The sequence below is a fragment of the Strix aluco genome, chromosome 1, assembly GCF_031877795.1.
Source record: "Strix aluco isolate bStrAlu1 chromosome 1, bStrAlu1.hap1, whole genome shotgun sequence".
NCBI classification, from domain to species: Eukaryota; Metazoa; Chordata; class Aves; order Strigiformes; family Strigidae; genus Strix; species Strix aluco.
In genome coordinates, this window is record NC_133931.1 from 23,006,223 (window position 1) to 23,025,128 (window position 18,906).

Consider the following 18,906-nt stretch of genomic DNA (forward strand, 5'->3'; position numbering starts at 1 on the left):
TTTATGAATGCTCATTAGCCACTCCATCCATCTCTGTGGTCCAGAGACTCCAGTCTGACAACAGGGTGAAAGTCTTATGTAAATTATTTTGCAATTCTACTTAAGATATCCATACATCAGATTTTAGTTGTGACTGTCATTCGTATGACAAATTCCCAGGGAGGTTTCTGTCGATAGAGAAGGAGCTTCCCACAATTCAGGTATAATGCTAAGCTTCCAGTAAAACTGATGATGTTGCCTTTTGGATCCAACACACTCAGGCTCCAAAACTTAAAAGCTAAAGGGCATCAGTCATTAGTAAATCTGCTGCAAAATGTGATATGTAGCAACTTGCCTTAAATAAAATATAATTAAGGTGATTTAACAGAAGCTGTATCCAATAATATTTCTTAATGGGTAATTTAAGGGAAATGAATTTCCAATTTGGTTGTCTGGGTACTTTTTTTTTTCTCTTCCTTTTTTTTTTTAAATACTTTTTTTCAAAGAGCTGTGACCACCCACATTACTATTACTTAGTAATAGATTCAATTTCTGGCTACAAGGAGAATTAAAAAACACTGTAATAGTTTGGGGTGGAGGAATCCACCATTGATAAAATCTTTTCAGATTTTATCTACATTTGGAACTAAAATGGGAATTGGTCCATGCCAAAGAAGAGAGGCAACTTCTGGGTTGCTCTGTTTGATTCTGGCTTTGGAGCTCCTGGTTTCAGTGTACACTGCAGATGCACCTTGATCCTATTTTGGAGCAAGACCAAGTGAACATAGCCTTTTGTAGCAACCTGGTTTACACCAGAGGTACAAAAAATGTATCATCTATCTCATTCAGGTCAGGTCCTTGAGACAGCTGAGTGACTGAGATGGAGGGTGTGTTGCAACACACAGCTACCGGTCCCTACACCTTGCAACAGCTATTGCTTACCTTGTGATTTCAAAGGCAAAGTAGGATGACAATAAGTTCAACGTAATTGCAGTTCTCCAAACTGTTGAAAAGACACTGTAATCAATATGTGGATTAGGTTTGCTAATTTTTTCAGAGTATACTTGTACTAGTGGAAACTGCCCAAAGTTTCAATTGATTCCCAAGAGTGAACTATCATCAGAAAACTCAGAATACAACATACTGTTCTTCTATTGCCTCCAAGCTAATAGTTATTAATAATTAATAAATAATAATTCATATGTGTTTGTTTTTCCTCTGCAGGTAATATTTTGACACCAATATGGGAAAGCAAAACAGCAAACTACGCCCTGAAGTCATGCAAGATTTGCTAGAAAGTACAGACTTTACAGAACACGAGATCCAGGAGTGGTACAAAGGCTTCTTGAGAGACTGTCCAAGTGGACACTTATCTATGGAGGAGTTTAAAAAAATATATGGGAACTTTTTCCCTTATGGGGACGCTTCTAAGTTTGCGGAACATGTATTCCGCACTTTTGACGCCAATGGAGATGGAACAATAGATTTCAGAGAATTCATCATAGCCTTGAGCGTAACGTCGAGAGGTAAACTGGAACAAAAGCTGAAGTGGGCATTCAGCATGTATGACCTCGATGGGAACGGCTACATCAGTAAGTCAGAGATGCTGGAAATCGTGCAGGTATGTGCTGCTCAGAGGCACCCCCTGGCCTCACTCCTTCCAAGCAAAGTATGAAGCAATGTAGCAATGAGACACTGAATGAAAAACTCTGGCAGCATTTGGGGGATTATGATCTTGGTTCTCTGTATAACCGCTTGAATATAAAATGTTATTTCATTTGGCAAAGATCATGTCACAATTCGAACTGCAGCATTTAATGTCCATTGCAAGTTTTTCCTGAGCAACACACTGTGAGGGAAATTCTCCCTTGGGAGTTCTGTTGGGCTGGAGCACAGCAACTTACCTGCTGATAAATGTGATTCTGTCCTCTGGGAAATCACTGTCAATTAATTACAATTAATTACGGTTGGACCAAGTAGTATCTTAGATCAATCAGGTAGTGTACTATTAAGGAGGGCAGGCTCCCTCCACAATAAGAAAAAAATCTTTGAAATCATGCTGTTATGAAGAACCAGCTCACATATTTTAAAAGATGTCTGTCTGCCTAGTTCCAGTGAGGTCTGCATACCTAATAACATGCTAGCTGTCTTCATATTAAGTTGCCAGTATAGATAAACCTTATCTGGGTAGACAACGATTCCGTACACAGCTTCTTTGGATGCTTTTTCTTGTGGTGTTAGTTGGAGTCCCACCTCACTTTGGCTTCCTCTAACATGTTTTTACCCTTGAGGCACATCACTCTACTAGAAGCTTTAAAACATTTTTGATATGGTAGTATATTTACACAGCTTGAATCTGTGTAATGCAGTGCTGTTTAAAAAAAAAAAAACGAACCAAAAAACCTGTTATCAAGATCTTTTCTTTCCCTGGAAATTTTGAAGTGCTAACTATGTATTGTATTATTCAGACTTATATTTGTGCTGGAAATCAAGGGAAAGGAATGCACACAAATTGCAGGCTGTAATGGCAAACCATGTGTACAGAGTCAGCCTAACGTGTGGTGCCCTTGTCTTTCTACCAGGGCTCAGTCTCATGTTCTCCAGACAGTAGCTAACAGCAGCACTTGCACTGCTTCAGCAAGACCAGATACAAAGCTCAGCTGCAAATGTAGGCTTTTTGTGTCATCTTTCACTTACTCTGTTTTGTGTTCCTGTGTGTGAGTTAAAGAGCAGGACTGCATTCAGATGCAGAGACCTCCCTGTCTCTGTGCCATGACAAACCCCATGGAATATTTGCATTAGAAGATACTCTGTTCCTCACAAATCTTCCTCTCCCCTGGGCAGGGTAAACAGGCTATCAGTTATTGTTTTCCTAGCTGTATTTCTCCTTATGAGAAAACAAAGAGAATCCCAAAAGAACTAACAAAGTACAAAGCAAACACAAGGAGCCAAACCTGAGTAAGCGCCTGCTCCTCAGGAGGAGGAGATGCCCCAGGACCACAGGAGCCCTTGCTGCTGTTGAGTAGCCTGGGAAGGCGTCAGTGCTGAATGGCAGCACAAACGCCCTAGACCAGAAGATTTACAAACATGGAGAACAATGCCACAGATGTGTTCATGTCAAATTTAATTAAAGCATCAGTGGCTGAATTCTCCGTAGCAAACCAAGCAAGGACCAGCAAAACCAGCAGCTTTTTTCAGTTACCACAGATCTGATCATCAGCATGATTAGAGGCTGACATGCTCTGCCCCCTCTTCACAGTTGTGCTGGTACCAAATTGTAGCATTGTTCTTTACAACTGTGATGCTATTGTCAAATGAAACTGCAGCTTAGGGATCAGTGTAGGGCAACATTTTGTGAATTTGTGTACCCAACCCAGAGCAACACTTTGACTGTGTACAGCCCTCAGCCTGGCACTCCAGCCCTCCCACTGCACTTCTTGGGAGGTTTGAGTCTCTCCTTTCAGATCTCACCTGAAACTCAACTGGCCAACGCTTAGTTTTTTTTGCCCTCTCCCCACATTTTGAGGGACTACACAAAAATCAATTACGGAAGCAAACAGCCTAATAAGCCTGAGCAACACCCATTTCTGCACCATGAACCATCAGTTGTTTTACAGACAGGAAAGCTCTTTCTGTGATGGAGCTTCCCATGAAGCAATGTGCCTGTAGATCTCAGCCTGTTCTCTTATTCCAGATTTTTATGGTTGTAGTGATCTTCCTGTATTGCACTGGTCACCCGTAGCTCCTCCTGGTGGAGGAGGATTTGTCGCATAGTCTCTGGAAGCATGTTCAGCTGCTGTGTGAGAAACTGAAGTAGATGAGCACATTTTCTTGCTTTATTGAGGGGTTCCTTTGATGTAGAGTGATTAGACTTACAAAAACCCAGCTAACAACTGTCACTTTCATTTATGAAATATTATTATTTTTTAATATGGAAAGACATGATTCTGTATCAAATATCTTCCTGGGGGCCCTCAGCCATCACAATCCTTCTGATAGTGAAAAACAGAACTCTGTTATATCTCTGATATACATCTCAGAGGAACCTATTACGTGTCCCTTAGCTAGCATACATTTGCATATTGCTACAGCAGGATTTATTATGTTTTCATTGGGGTTTTTGCATGAGACAATATATCAAAATGAATGCTAAAAGAAGTACCATCAATCTAACAGTCTTAGTTTCACAGAAAAATACTGTCCCTATTACTGTGGGATTATTATATCTTAAATAACATAGGGCCAAGGCATGCTTTTTTTCTTTTGAAAGTCCTCTCTCCATAGTGATTTTCACTGTTATGCTGATGCTGATGGTTGCTTGCATTTCCTTTCTCATGCTCTGGCCAAATCTAACACCGCTGCAGGCAATGCAGACATTGCACTCTTGCTCAGCACTGCAAGAAGGTGCTTGTGGTAACAGTGGTAACAGCAGCAGCACTGAAACAGCAGAGCTACTGGTTAAGATGGCTCATGTCCCACAGAAGCCCTAGTAACTGGCCATCTGCCAAGAAGATGAACGTGAATGGTCCATAATAACTTTTTGAAACCCGTTTTCTCTCCAAAGGAATGGGCTAGAGGGCAAAGCACCTGTGGTCCTTTAAGCTCCATTTACCATAGTGCTGTTAACCATGTACACATAGCCTATTACAGACTCACCACGCCTGCCCATGAGCTTCCCCTAGACAAGTCTCCAAAAAGCCCTTCTTAGAGATACACGTGAGCCATCCACATGGAGCTGGCTGCACAGTTTGGAGGATCACATAACTTGAAGGACTTTAGCAGTGGGCTGGCAATTGCAGAGCCTAATGATAGAAGGTCCACGGGATACTGCTGGAGCTACCAGGCATAGCACATCTGCAGAGTACTGTGGGAAGATGCTTCATAGCCTGCCCTCTTGACAGTCCTCACAGCAGATCCTCTCAGATTCTCCTGCTCTAGAAAGGCTTTTCATGTCTCCCATGTTTACCTAAATAGCCCAGTCCACTCAAAAATAGCTGCAAACCAGCTAGAAGATTTGTCTTTGTTCCCCTTGCTGAAATGGGACATATTTGGTGAGAGTCTCTTAAAATAAGAGTTCAAATAAGAGATGGAAACCTTGTTCTAAGGGAACATTTTTTCACCGTATGGAGTCATAAGGCATGTTAAGAATACTGAGTGGAGAGACGAGAATAACACTTTCAGTTTAATACAAACAGAGCGCACATGTTTCACTTGCTGGGCTAGCTTATTTGTAAGTCAGGAAGAAATAGAAGCTGATATGGGAAGAAGCAGAAGCTGATACGGCTCTCAGTAAAGACAATGTCAAAAATCCCCATGAGATTGAGAGGAAAGCAATTTTTTCAGGGCAATTATTCACTTCATGACACTTTTAGCTGTCAAAATTTATTTCAACGGAGTAAAAAGGATTGACTGATAATTTGTGCTGTCATTGCTGCCATCACCGTAAAGAGCTCTTTGATGCTTTGCCAAGTATAGCAGGAAAGTGCAGCCCCCACCAAGGTTTCTGGCCTGAGTGCAGCAGTGGCAGCCAGTGACTGGGAGAAGAACTTGTGTGAATGAGCAAAGGGGTGAGATTTGCCCTAAATCACCCACCACCGCGCATCCACATGCAGGTGTAAAATCAAAGGAGAGAGCTCAGTAGGGAACCAGCCAGCTCAGATGAAGCTGGAGCCTCTGCTCCATCCAGTGATGCACAAAGGGCTCTGGAGGCACAACACACATTCAGAGGTGCCAGGGAGCTGTAAGGAGCCCTCCTGACAGAGTGCACCTGAGAAAGCTGCCCTGACTCAGGTAGCTGCTGACAGATAACCACCTCCAAACCTTCTCCTACTGAATGCCACCGATGGCTTTCAACCCAAGTGCTGTGAGGCCAAGGAGTCATACTCCACATGGAGTGGAGCCCTTGCAGCCTTTCGGTCCCAGGTTGCAGCCCAGGGTTAGCACAGCCCAGCTCCACGTAATTATCCTTTCAAAGCTTGCTCTTTCAAACACTCAATAAAGAGCTCTATGTAGCTGCATTGAATTAATATGGGGCAAGTCTCAAGATTCTTAATCAGCTTTAGCTGGCTTTTACTTTGGGAAAAGTTCCCACTGAACTTCTGAGTAAGGACATAAGAATTTGTCCAGAGTAACCATTTTCAGCATGAAAGGAACGCTTACTATGTTATTCCCATCTGGCTTTCCTAGAATATCTCATCTGTTATTCCCTTCACACGCCTCTGTGAAAAGGACCCTGTAGGATGAAGTCATCCTGAAGTGCTTTTTTTTTTGTCCTAAAAATCTGCATATTCTTACTATGGTTACTTTGATCAGGGTAAACATGCCTGCACTCCCGGTCCGGGGCATTCCTCCCACACTTTCAATACAGATTCTCTGCTTTGCCATCCTCTCACCCAGAGTGAGGGAATGACCCCTCCACCTCTCTTCCTACCCCAGACAAAAGCCAGACAGCTTAAGATGCTTAAACATTAGCAGATTTATAAGCCTCATCTCTGCTCTGACCCCTGCGAGCCTTGCATGCCGATGAGGATGAAGAAGGGGTAAATTCTTACTGTCCACCCTCTCCTTTTTTTTCTTCCCTTATTGCCTGCTTCCTCCAGCTCCCTCATCCCTATGTTCATATGCTTGCATGTTCATCCTTTCTTCTGTTCTCCTGGTTATCAGATGATCACGGTTGTGTAGACAGCATCCCTGCCTGTACTTAGGCTCTGCCCAATACTCTGGCACCCTAATTCTCATAGGAGTCTTTGGGCACTCCCCCGTGCAAATCATGATGATGATCATGATGATTGGCCACCAATTTTCCATTCAGCCAGCAGCTGTTCATGCTGAAATGTTTTCCTCTGTTCCCCAGTTCATGGTAACATAGCCAGTGTTACAGACTTACCGGAGGGCAGACCAGGAAATCCACAGTCACGGTGTTGATGACATAACAAGGGAGCAGATGTTTGATTGCGCTGAGCATAAAGCGATGAATAATTAATTAAACAGGCAACTGCCTTTCTCAGGGTGTAACTCTTCAAGTTATTTAAGGGTCAGAGTTGTGAAAGGTGAGCTGCTGGCAGAGGAGAGTCCAAGCAAGATGTCCAAGGAAGCAGTTGCTCCCTAGTCTGCGTGTAAAATGTCTGTGCTGCTTAGCGGCATCCTTCAGCTGGTGAATCTGTGCTGCTACATTCCTGGAGCTGGCCCTTGGGAACCCTGAGCCAGATGATGGGAGCGTTCAAGCCAGAGTGCCTTCGTGAATGGGAAAAGTGGGCAGGGGAGATCCAGTGATTAGTACTGGGCTTGCGCCAAGGAGCCCCCCTCCCAGAGCAAGAGGAAGCGAAGAACAAATAGCTAAAGCAATCACATCTGCACTGTTATCAACTGACCACTGCAGACACTGTGTTTGGGGGAAACAAGAATTTGAACATGTGGAAGAAAGCGATCCACATCTACACACCAGGGCTGGAGGGCAAAGTGACTGCCCAGTGCAGCGCCCGTCACCCAGAGGCCAAAGAGCTGCAACCGGAAGCAGAAGGAGCTGGTCAGACCAGGGCAACGCTGCCTTCAGCTGGGATGTGCTGCGTCTCCAAATGGCCTGGAGGATCCCCCAAGGCCACCACCCCGCAGATGTCTGGCTGCTGCTGTTCTCCCAGTTGTGTGTCACCATAAAGTTATCTAACACAAAAACCACTTGTTTACTGGTACTGCATGCTCACATTTGCTGGCACCATTTGGATAAGCAGTTCAGAGACAATTACTCATTCTTGTTTTAAAATTAACATTACTTCTGTTTTAGGGGTGGCTAGCACCATACGTGACTAATAGATTTGTCTGTGCAGAGACTAGCTATGGGTGGCACCAGTGCTATGTGGGACCAAAACATCTGCTCTCTGTGGAACGAATTGTGAATGGGGTTTTGAGCCATGTATGCACACCAACCCCCAAGGAAAAGGCCACCTCCTTGCTGGTCAAGTCTTCATTATCTGTGAGACACGGCAAACACAGGGAGTGAGTCACTGCCCTCCCCGCGGGCAGGATGCTGACCAATGTGGGAGAGGAAGGACATGGGGGGTGAAGCAAAGGCAGGGTGAGGAGTCAGGGATGGTGAGGATGGAGCCGGGGTGGCCAAAGCACAGAGACACACGACAGCACAGGACAAGACCTCTGTGGTCTTACCATTCCCCCAAGCACTGGAAACTGCCAGTGCCTAACGTACTGTACAGGTGATAAATTCATCCAAAGACTGTTTTAATAAGGAAAAATGTAACTTTGGTCCAAACCCAGATTGTGTTTGACCATGACTAAATAAGGAAACACGGTATTTCATAAATGAGCATCCCACTGAAGAGGGCAGCTGCACGTACTGGTGCCACCAGACTCCCTTCAGCATCCAGAGAGCAGGTCCCACCCAATGTTCCCAAGATATTTTCTGCCTATTTCTGTCACCAGGAGATAATCATAACCTTGCATTAAGATAATGTGTTTCTTACCAGCTCTTTGCTCCTGTCATATCACACAGGCAATCTATAAGATGGTTTCTTCTGTAATGAAGATGCCAGAAGACGAGTCAACACCAGAGAAGAGAACAGAGAAGATCTTCCGCCAGATGGACACCAACCGTGACGGTAGGCACCCTCCAGATACTGGGGTGGCCTCCTCTGCCCCCATGCTGGGTGACTGAGGTGTCCTGCCCACACGGGATGACCCCTCAAACCTATGACTCCTCCTTTGACTGCCCAGGCAAAGCCACCACCATCCACAGCCAGTGGGGTGCAGGCAGGCAGGGCTTTGCCTTGTAGGGTTGCTTTCCCAGGGGTTTTCCTTGGGTGCCCCCAGCTTCCTTCCACTGTGCTTGCCCAGAGGCTTGGCAGGTGTGCTGTGACCCACCATGTGTGCTAAGCAAACGTGTTTCTTTTCTAGGAAAGCTTTCTCTGGAAGAGTTCATCCGAGGCGCCAAGAGCGATCCATCCATAGTCCGTCTCCTGCAGTGTGATCCCAGCAGTGCTGGGCAGTTCTGAACCTGTTCTTTGGATGAATTATGTATCTGCTTTTTTTTTTTCCTTGCCAAACAACATTCATGGTAGTGTTGCCTCTGTATGGCCAATTATGCCTTCATTTGTGGCATCTTATAGCTTCTTTTGTTGTGGATTAATTATAAGAATGCTGAATTGCTCTTAACAATTTGTCCAGAGCACGAACAGTACTGTTTTAAACAGATATTGTGGTGTTATCATTGTTTTAAAGATTTCATTTTGTTTTTTTGTTTTAACGTGTCTGTTTTGGAAAGTACACGTTGAGAAGGAGTAAACCAACAACAAAACCCTTGGCAGCAAGACACACTGACAGATTTTAGATTGCTGCTTTAGTAGCTAGGTATTCACCTGCAGGACCTGAAAGTGTAGTAGAGGTTGAACCAAAGGGGTTGTGATGGGTGCAGTAGGATTCACCTGGAACCTCCTCTCCTGTCCAGGAGGCACCAGTTAAGGTCAAAGACAGGTTCAGGAAGAAGTACAAAAGTGCAAAACATGTGCAGGGGTATCATCTGCACCCCTGCTCCTATGCCTCGTTGCTTAAATGCTGTGAACATTTTCCAGGTTGTGAAGGAGAAGGGAAAAAACAAAGGTGGATATTTTTTGCTAGGTTTACAGTGGTTGATTTCACATGGCTTTATCTTAAAATTCAGCAATTTGCAATCCTGATCCCCAAATCCACAACTTACAATACCTCTTGCCATTTGGGATCAGCAAAGGCAGACACAGATACAGAAAACTGGGTCTTGACAATGAATTTAAGGGAGATACATATCGAATGTGAATTTTTCAGGTTAGTAATAAAGCAGTGTCTACTAAGGAGAGTCGGCATTCACGTGAGGAACTCACAGACACCTGCAAGCAGCTCCAGCTGAGGCACATCTGCTGTTCTGAATGCTCTTGCATAGTATGAAGTTTTGGAGGTGTTTTTGTCTCTCTCCACGTAGCTAACAGAGTTTATGGGCCTGCTCTTAGGGGAAGGTTGTCATCAAAACTTGTTTTAAACAAAAAATTGTAGCATTTATATTTCATTTATTTTAGTAAAGTTCAAAAAATCTGTACTGAAACAAGGAAATGGTACGCTTTATGGTATATTTATATATATAACAATTAAAACAAAAAAAAGATCAGCTCTTGAGAGAAATGTTGAATGTTTATCTTTTCACCTAGATGCAGGAGTTCTGAAATTTGCTGCTGCAAAACTTTATCCTTTGGTCAAAGTTGCTGTATGCAAAGCTAGTACACATACATGGGATTTTTTAGGGACTTCACAAGCGCTGCTGCAACAGAAAAGCTTTAGCAACAGGAGGCATTATGCTGACTAAATTGGCATTAATCTGTCATTAGCTAAAGTCTGCTCTGTGATCCTGTTGGAGAGGTACCCATGTAGGCAGTGCACAGCATTGGGAATTCATGAGCTCGTTAGAGTAACCTTTGTCTGACAGGCAAGGTTGGCATTTTGTCAAGTGACCTTGTAGATGCTAATCCCTAGTAGCCTTAATTTAAAATAAACTAAGTAAAATAAGTCTGCTTTGCACATGATGATTAGCTAAGTACTAATTAGAAGTCATGAATAAGTAGCCGGGTATGAATAATTTTTTGTTGAACACTAGCTAGCATGTACAATAACTGAAAGAAAAAATCCTAGACTTAATTTTTCCATACCATTTGCTTTGCCAGGTGTGAAGTGCAGAGCATATTAAAGTAAAATAAAAATAAATTGAAAATAACATTGCTAATCAGTTGTAGTAAAATGATGAGTGGCTAATTACACTCAATAAATGTCTTCAGGCACACACCTTTGTCTCAAATGGTCATAGAAATCCAGTTCATGATAAATTCCGATTATAGTAATGAAAATACTGAGCAGAGATTTATGTGGGAAAATTAGAAAGCAAAAGAGGCCCAACCACAGACACAAACATATTTCAATACCTAGCACTTTTAGCTGCTATAAGCATCACTGGCAAATTTTGCACCAATTATTCTGGTTAATGGAAATGTTCCCTATGTCTTTCTCCCTAATCTTCATTAGACATCCTGTGCACAAATCTAACAATTCAAAGGAGAGCCTGTGTCTACCTCCTTCAAGGTAATTTTCTGGTTTACCTGGAGAGGTTCTGGCCCTCTCTCCTGTATCCATCACCCCACGTATATTGAAAGCCATGTTCCCACTTGAGTGCTTTGAGAGTTGTTTTTCAGCAGGACAAGCCTGGCCAGACTGCTGGGGATTGCTGCAGGAAGGTCAGTGGACATGCACTGATCAACATCCCCTCTGTCAGATGGGAATGGCCAGTCCCACTGCCCCAGTCGTTCTTGGGGTGCTCCATCACCACCACTGCTGAGTGCAGGACTAGGTGACGCTAGAGGAACCCTGATAAACTTCTGACCTACCTGCTGAGTGCAAGCACCCAGACCCAAAGTAGCCCAGACCTACAGAAGCTGGCATTTACTGAAGGTGAACTTGGATACCTTCTACAGTTCCATCTTCCTTTTGGTGGTGTGAAAGCAGTTGCATGTGATTGAAACCTTTAAAAAGTTGTCTTTTATTTAAGCAATGGCATTCCATTTCTTTTTAGTTTTATAAGATATTTCTGGCCCAGAACCTAATCTCTCTGTTTTGATGCAGTAGTTGTGGGGCTTTGGGGCCAGGCTTGGTTCACATGTTAATAGTGTACAACAGGTGTCTGAAAACACAACCTGCAATATGACCTCAGGCCAGCAGAGATGTAATTCTTCCCACAGTTCACAACATCTGGGAGAATAAGAATTAGCCTACAGCTGCAGAAGACGTAGCTGGAGATAAGACTATTGTATAAACATTTACATAGTGAACTGAGGTTATTCTTTGACCTGACTACCACTGACGATTAATATTGTTTTAAATTATTAACTATCCCTTTCTTCCTCTGCCTCTGCACATGCTTCAAAAGTGATCCATAGCTGAAGTTGTGATAGGAGCATCTGCAGACCTCAGATCAGCAGGATAGCAGTGGTGTGCTGTGCCTTGGATTGGAATTTTGTGCTTTGCTGGCATTTGCATTTGCAATCATAACTGCCTTCATAAACCTCTTGAAGACAAAATGACCTATCCTGTATAAAATAGCACAGCAGGTCAGACACTTCCAAGCGATCAATCAGCAATATTTCCATACCAGAAGGATGGCAGACAGCACATACTATTTCACATCACCTCTCAATTTTGTAGATTCATTCTCCAGTATTAGTTGCATGCGAAAGAGGTAACTTTCACTCAGTGTGTTGTCCAAATGTATTAATGAGTACATCCCGCATGTAGACTGAATCCATGGAAAATGCCAGTACTATTTATGCAGCATTCCCAGTCAGCTTGCCAAACTCTGGGCCAGAAGATGTGAAGTGAGGACTATGGCTTGTGCGATCTGCAGCAGCCTGTCTGTTTTAGGGTGCTTTGGGAAGAGAAAAGGGAATGCAATCCTTGTAAAACCAGCATGCATGTCTTTTTTGTGAGCACTAATGGTTTGAGAGGGACTGAAGAAAGATCTATGTTTCAACATTATTTGAAGCCCTGTGAGTTCACAGCAGTGGATGTTCCTGAGGTACACAGAGCTGTTCTGTTCCTCCTGCTGTTCTTAGGAGCTTGTAGGATTTTTATCTTAGTGTTGAGACATTTTGTCCTTTGTTGTTCTCTGTTATAAAGCACGACCTCCACATTTTCTAGACACTGCTGCTTAAGACAATAAGCTAGAACTATGTAACTTCTGTAGCTGGACAAGGTCTATGTGCAGAAGTATCGCACACCAGCACAAGAAGTGGTCACCCATGACCAAATCCCCATGGTTTAATAACTGCCCCTGGGGGCTGAGCCCCAGAACTTTTCAGCGTGTGCTCTCTTCACTGATGGCAAACATGCAATAATGTGGCTTAGCTTAATTTTCTTTCACTACGGACCATGCTAAGTCTCATTACCTTGCATTTGCTGTGGGCTGGAAGCACACACATGGGCAGAAACCTCAGCTCAGCTGACTCATGGAAACTTGGTGAACTGTGGTAACTTGATGTTGAGCCCTAATCCGCAGACTAAGCTGAGATGAGAATATGGTCATGGTCAGACGTCTCGCAGTACATGTGAACTGGGGAACACGGTGACAGCTGACAGGTCCCTGGGGACACGTGGCGGTGGGGAGGGAATCTCCTGCCTCAGAACGAACATCCTGAGCTCAGCTGTCTCCCTTCTTTTAAAACTCTCTTTTTTTTTAGCAACACTGGTGAAGAAGCAACATGATAGCAATATAGCACGGTCAGGATAAAGGAGGCATCCTTCAAAAGAATTTCCTTTTGAAGCCTAGCATGCAAGCACCAAGTGAAACAAGCAGAAGGGAGGGCTGGACAAGACCTCCTGAACAACCACTACACCAGCACCTCCTTTTGTCTTTCTCATGGTGCTCCCTCGGTTCCCTGGCGAGGCAGTCCTTGGGCTCAGGAGTTAGGTGTCAGGTAACTGGTGCAAGACTGGTGGGGAAGAATATTTCACCTGCCCTTTGCACAAGCATTTGGCTGCATTCTTTGCTCTGTGTCTTACTGGGTGGGATCTCACGTAGGAGTCTTAAAGTGGGGGAAGTCGGTTTCCTTGGTATCGCGGGCAGAACTTGTGCTTAGAAATGCAGAGAAACTTGGCAAGCGTCAGACAGCTGAGCAACAGTCAGAGCTGCATGTGGAGTTTTCCACTGACTGTGCAGTAGGCAGATAAGATACAAAGCAATGATATGTCAGACTCGTGGTGTGATGTGCTCTGAGATAGGGCTAGACCAGAAATGGCACCTTCTAGCTGAGCAGCTCTGTCTGCTGCATATTCAGTCAGAGGCGCTGAAAAAATACACTTTAAGTACCTTCAGCATGAACATGCAGTTGCATGAGTAGAACAACTATGCTCTTTCTTACATACAAGCAACAGAGCTGTTTGCAGTGCCCCAGTTACGAGTTGAACAAACAGCTCCCAGGAAGAGTATAAGGCATTTCCTAAGTGTAACTGAGGGCAAAACGCCTGCAGGAGCTTTCTTCGCAGTCCTGGTAGACAAGAAGGGAAAGCTCCGTTTGACTCTCAAAGCCCGGGTGCCATTTTGCAGGCTGGGGAAGGTTGGAACAGCTGTGTTTTAAGCACATGAGGGAAAAAGCAGCAGAGTCTGTAAATTGGCATGGAAAGCAGTGACACTAGAAATTGGGACCGTTGTTGAGGAGCTGCAGAAGCCGTTAGGTGTCTCTGGCATTCAGAGCAGTAGAACAAACAGTTGAATGCAAAGCCAATCTCCTCGTCCCTTGCAGAAACTATCACTGGCTGCCATGGGTGTCTCAGCAGCACCCCTTATTCCAGCCTGGCTTTTGCTGTTGTTGCTTCCAAATCATCCATACTGAGAAGTTGTGTCAGTGGTGAGGATTTTCACAGGATAAGATATAAAGCTTTTCAGATATGCTCTCCGTATCTTAACAAGTAACAGCTGGAAAGGCCAGATGTGAGGGGCTTATTGCAATGTAGAGATTTGATTTCCTCATTGCTCCCACAGGTCATAAGTGTTATTTTAATATGTATAGTTGGGATTAAGCTATCACATGTAAAATGCTGACTAATGCACAATAAACAAGGCAAAAAAGAGCTTGAGTTGTAGTGAACAACGTGAAAAGACTAGAGAAATTAAAAACTGTAAGAGACATCACTGCCTTTAGATCAGGGTCTGAATTCACAGGGTGAAACCCCCTCAGCAATAGTCAGCACAGAATAGCTCCTCTGCGCTACCCCAGACCTCCCTGGCTGCTTTGTCCTCACTGCGTGCTGAGACTGGGGACTCTGGGTCCTGCCACAGAGATGGTCATCTGAGCTTCTTGAGCCTGCTGAGTGCTTCCCCGATCTCGAAGTACATGACAGCCACCCTCTCCGTAGTGTCCACTTACTGTGCAGCTGAGACATGTCTTAGATCTTCCCTTCTTGCCCTGACCTTATACCAAAGATGTTCTCACCTTCCCAGGGCAGGCGCTCAGGATGTCTGGCTCTCCAAAGTTTTGCACCCACCTCCCAGTTGCCATCCCTAGCCTCTGTGTGAGTAACAAACACCAGCCCCTGACATCTGGAGGAGCCAGGCTTGATGCATTTAGATGGAACAGCTTCTGATTTTGTTCCCAGACTTTGGCCCTCCTGTGTGTACCCTGCCAACCACACTCTTTATTTCCTATTATTAAGTAATGACAGTATTAAACATTTCAAGAATACACTGAACCTCTGGAACAATGTGGTTTTCATTATCGTGTATGTGTTTGTTGATGCACTGCAGACTGAACCTGACTGGTGTTTGCTCTCCGCTCCCATGGTTTATTCCCCAGACAGCTGATTTCTTCCAGACAGGAGCAGCATCTTCCTATGCGTCACCATCCAGCATGTAGTGCCCTGATGCTGCCTGGAGCACCCTGATGCTGTGGACCGAGAGATAATTTTGGTGTAGTAATGTCAGGCAGAAACTCTTCCTGCCACCTGTCAAAAACACGTGTCGAGGGTGTGACCTCTGGTTTTCTCCTCCCTGGGGACAAGGGTTTCAGTGGTATTCAGGGTTGGCCTCATGTTCCCCCACCGAAGAGGATGATGGTGATTAGTAAACCCACCTGAGAAAATCCTCTTAAATTCTAAGCTTCATTTGTGCTGTTAATTGGCTGTTTTCAGAGGGAAGATTAATAGGTCCTATGCAGTTGTTTAGGGAAGAACTCGTAGTTCTTTGCCACCACACCTTTTTATTTCCCGTCATTAGCTTATTCCAATTTCCAGAGCAATCAAATAGTTTTTATTAGTATCTGGAAGAAAAAGAAAAGACAAAACCAGAGTTTCAATCTGATAAGGATCTAAGGAAGCTTACTAAAGACATTGTTCTCCATGTTAGTCATATGAATTCTCTACAAGATGATGTTTCTTTGGTATTTTGTGTTTAATTTCCTTATTCATGTTTTAGTTGTGTTTGTGATTTATTTATTTATTTTGGATCCTCTTAGATTCATCCCTGCCGGTCATTTAGCTCATATGTTAGCAAAAGTCCCAATGATCGCAGGAGCAGAGCTGCCTGAGCAAATACCAGCAAGGTGGGCTCACTGTGCCTCGTAAAAATGAAGTGCTTAATTACATTAGGGATTATTTTTGTCTGCACATTTGCTGCAAGGAGACAGATTGAGCTGCATTTCAATATGTTTATCTCTTCCACTTGCTCACTTTGATTCCGTCCAAGCAGTCTTGTAGTTAATATTTGTATATTCAGTTCTATTTCTCTCTTGAACCCAAGGTGACCAATATTGGCCTCCTCTGACAGAAGTACTTGATACTTTTTGGTTATTACATATTTCCGAATAAATGATGTGATGGATGCAAAAGTAAATAGTGATACATTTGTTTGTATAAATTTGGGCAGATACTTTTTGATGCTGTAGAGACTGATGAATTGAGATAAACCATGGCCAAAAGCTGAATGGATCTGAGTGTCCAGTTCCCGTTTAAGTCCATGACCATTCCACAGGGAGAGCTTTCTCATCTCTGTTGTCTCAGACTGTTTCTACATTGCAGCGTAGAGTAGGGATACCAAATCTAACTTTAAATAAGCTACCATGGGTAGATTAACTGCAGCAGCATGGAGTTCAGCATATCCTGTGTCTTGGCAAAATTAGATACCTCTCTAGAATGCTTTGTAAGCAAACCTACATATCCTAAGGAAGACTTTTACAACTCAGAAAGGAGAGGGACAACTATGACTTAAGTGACTTTGGTCCGCATATATTTCTTATGGCTGTCTAGAATTGCTAGTGTCCTGCGTGTAGTTGCCTATAGCTATTGTGATGTGTTAATTTTTTCCTCCCGGTTCTGTTGTAAGCTCATTTGGTGATATTCGGAGTCTCCAGCCAGTTCTCAACCAGACAAAGGCCATGGAAAGGACATCTAGAGGTGAGCTGCCTCCAGAAAGACTGAGGGCAGCTCTCAGGATTTGGTCCTGTGCTGTTGCATGCTTTGGGAGCATGCACCTGCAGAGCAACATGTTAAACCTACCCGGTAAAATGGAAGTAGATGATCAGGCCATCAGAGGAGACAGAGAATTTGGCGGAGGATTGTGTATGTGTTTTGTGGCCCCAGCACGCACACTGTTCCCCCTGCTATTAATTTCTAGTTAGGACCTTTCTTGAATTCTTAGTGTCAGAGTAAAATTTTCTTATGCTGGTAAGATATTTGTATTATGCAACGTACTCAGAAAAAAAGAGATTATCTCTCTACGACTGTCCTCTCCTCTCAAGAAGCTGTTCTCTTCTGTACATATGATATGCAGAATGTATGGGAGTCTTACCAGTGTTGGTTTGCATTTTTAAGACTGTACTAATTAATGTGTGATACTATTGTGTTTTTGTAGTGGCATCTTTGATGTAAGATGTAAAACTATTTAAAGTGATTTTTTTTTTGTTATTGTTTGGCTTTTAGAGATAGCACCAAGGACTGCATGTTCACTAGAATCAGCCTTTTTCAAGGGCCATCATAGCTGCACACAGCACGGGTGTTTCACCTGGAGCATAGTACCTGCGTTCTCGTTTTAATAGGGGTCAGTTTTGAGTGGAAACTAATTCTTCCTGAAAAGTCTAGTTTTCTGTCTTACCCTCTCTCAGACTCAAGCTTCCTCCTCCCGCACTGTGTGCCAGTCCCGGCCCCAGAAGGGGACCTTGAGGAGGGTCCCCTAACCCAGGGCACCCCACTGGCCCCAGTGTCAGGCTTTCCTTGGGACTGCTGGCTATACCAGGACAAAACGGGTGGGTTCACATTGTAAGGCCATTTCTGCATGTGACTTGAAAATTAACTAAAATTTTGAGGAATTAAGCAATTAAGGGGAAAAAAAGAGCCTGAGTGGCATGTTTGGGGTCAGAATCTTATTGAGGTGCTTAATATAGCGAAAACTTGGGGTCAGTCCCTAAAAGACAGGACCAATTGGGACATTTAGATCTACATTTCTTGTCGGATTTGGAGAGGGAAGAGGGGCTCAGATCCAGCCTTTCAGGTAGGGCTTGAATCTGAGAGAGATGCTTCTCCTGATCATGTCCTGGGCCAAAAGACAAGACATGCTGCAGCTTAGGAGTTTTTATTCTTTGAGTTTTTTTCTTTTTAATGGAGAAAGCAGTTAAAACTGCACCTGGCAAAATGACTGACTTCAAAAGCATGTTTTTCCTTGTTATATAGACACTCACAAAACAGCATTGTGTGGTTAAAAAGGCGCATTTGTGATAGTTTCTTTTTCAGTGCCAAAATATATAAGCAGTATTGTTTGAAGGGAAATAAGAGTTTTTTTACTGTATTGTTATTACTGTTGAACAAATATTGTTTTTAAATGTTAGATTTTGAAGACTTTTGTATTGTAAACTGTTTTGTGACATGGTGCTTTTTCATACTGGAATTACTGATTGCACCTAAATATGAATTATTTTGTTTTCTTATATAAATATGTTACCTTGAACAATCTTGATGAAAACCAATGTATGGTGGATACCAATGGTTCAAATTCTCCTACTGAAATCCCCTAAATGTTCTTTCCTACTAATAAACATTCTGCTGCAGCTAGCTGTGATGTGCCACGCGCTGTTACTCCCTTCACACCGAAGCCTTAAGGCCTCATGTAGCCCCATGGTCTGGTGAGCAAACCTTGGAGAAGCCTTCGACTGCCGCTCTCACAGCCCCTGGCCCACTCACCACCGTGGGCACTGGGGCAGCAGCCAGGCAAGCCAATCTGGAGGGCTTAGTGAGGGCTTAAGCCATGCCTGGGCGCTGTGCTGGCACATTGCAGCTGGCTGGGCTCTCCGCTGCTAATACATTTTTTCCTCCAGCGGCTAAAGCTGGCAGCCAGGCACAGGGCAAGATAACGCAGAGTGGTTTATAAAA

The 18,906-nt window shown here is 43.7% G+C and overlaps 1 protein-coding gene across 2 annotated transcripts in view; it reads left to right on the top strand.

Moving 5' to 3' along the window:
• NCALD (neurocalcin delta) overlaps positions 1-18,588 on the top strand; it is a 58,705-nt gene extending 40,117 nt beyond the window's left edge. For both annotated transcript variants that reach the window (XM_074814568.1, XM_074814577.1), the window contains exons 2-4: positions 1,204-1,600; positions 8,483-8,588; positions 8,884-18,588. In XM_074814568.1, coding sequence (XP_074670669.1) covers positions 1,223-1,600; positions 8,483-8,588; positions 8,884-8,981 — 582 coding nt within the window. In that variant the 5' untranslated portion in view covers positions 1,204-1,222 and the 3' untranslated portion in view covers positions 8,982-18,588. The remainder of the gene's footprint in view (positions 1-1,203; positions 1,601-8,482; positions 8,589-8,883) is intronic.
• The last annotated feature ends 318 nt before the right edge of the window (positions 18,589-18,906 follow it).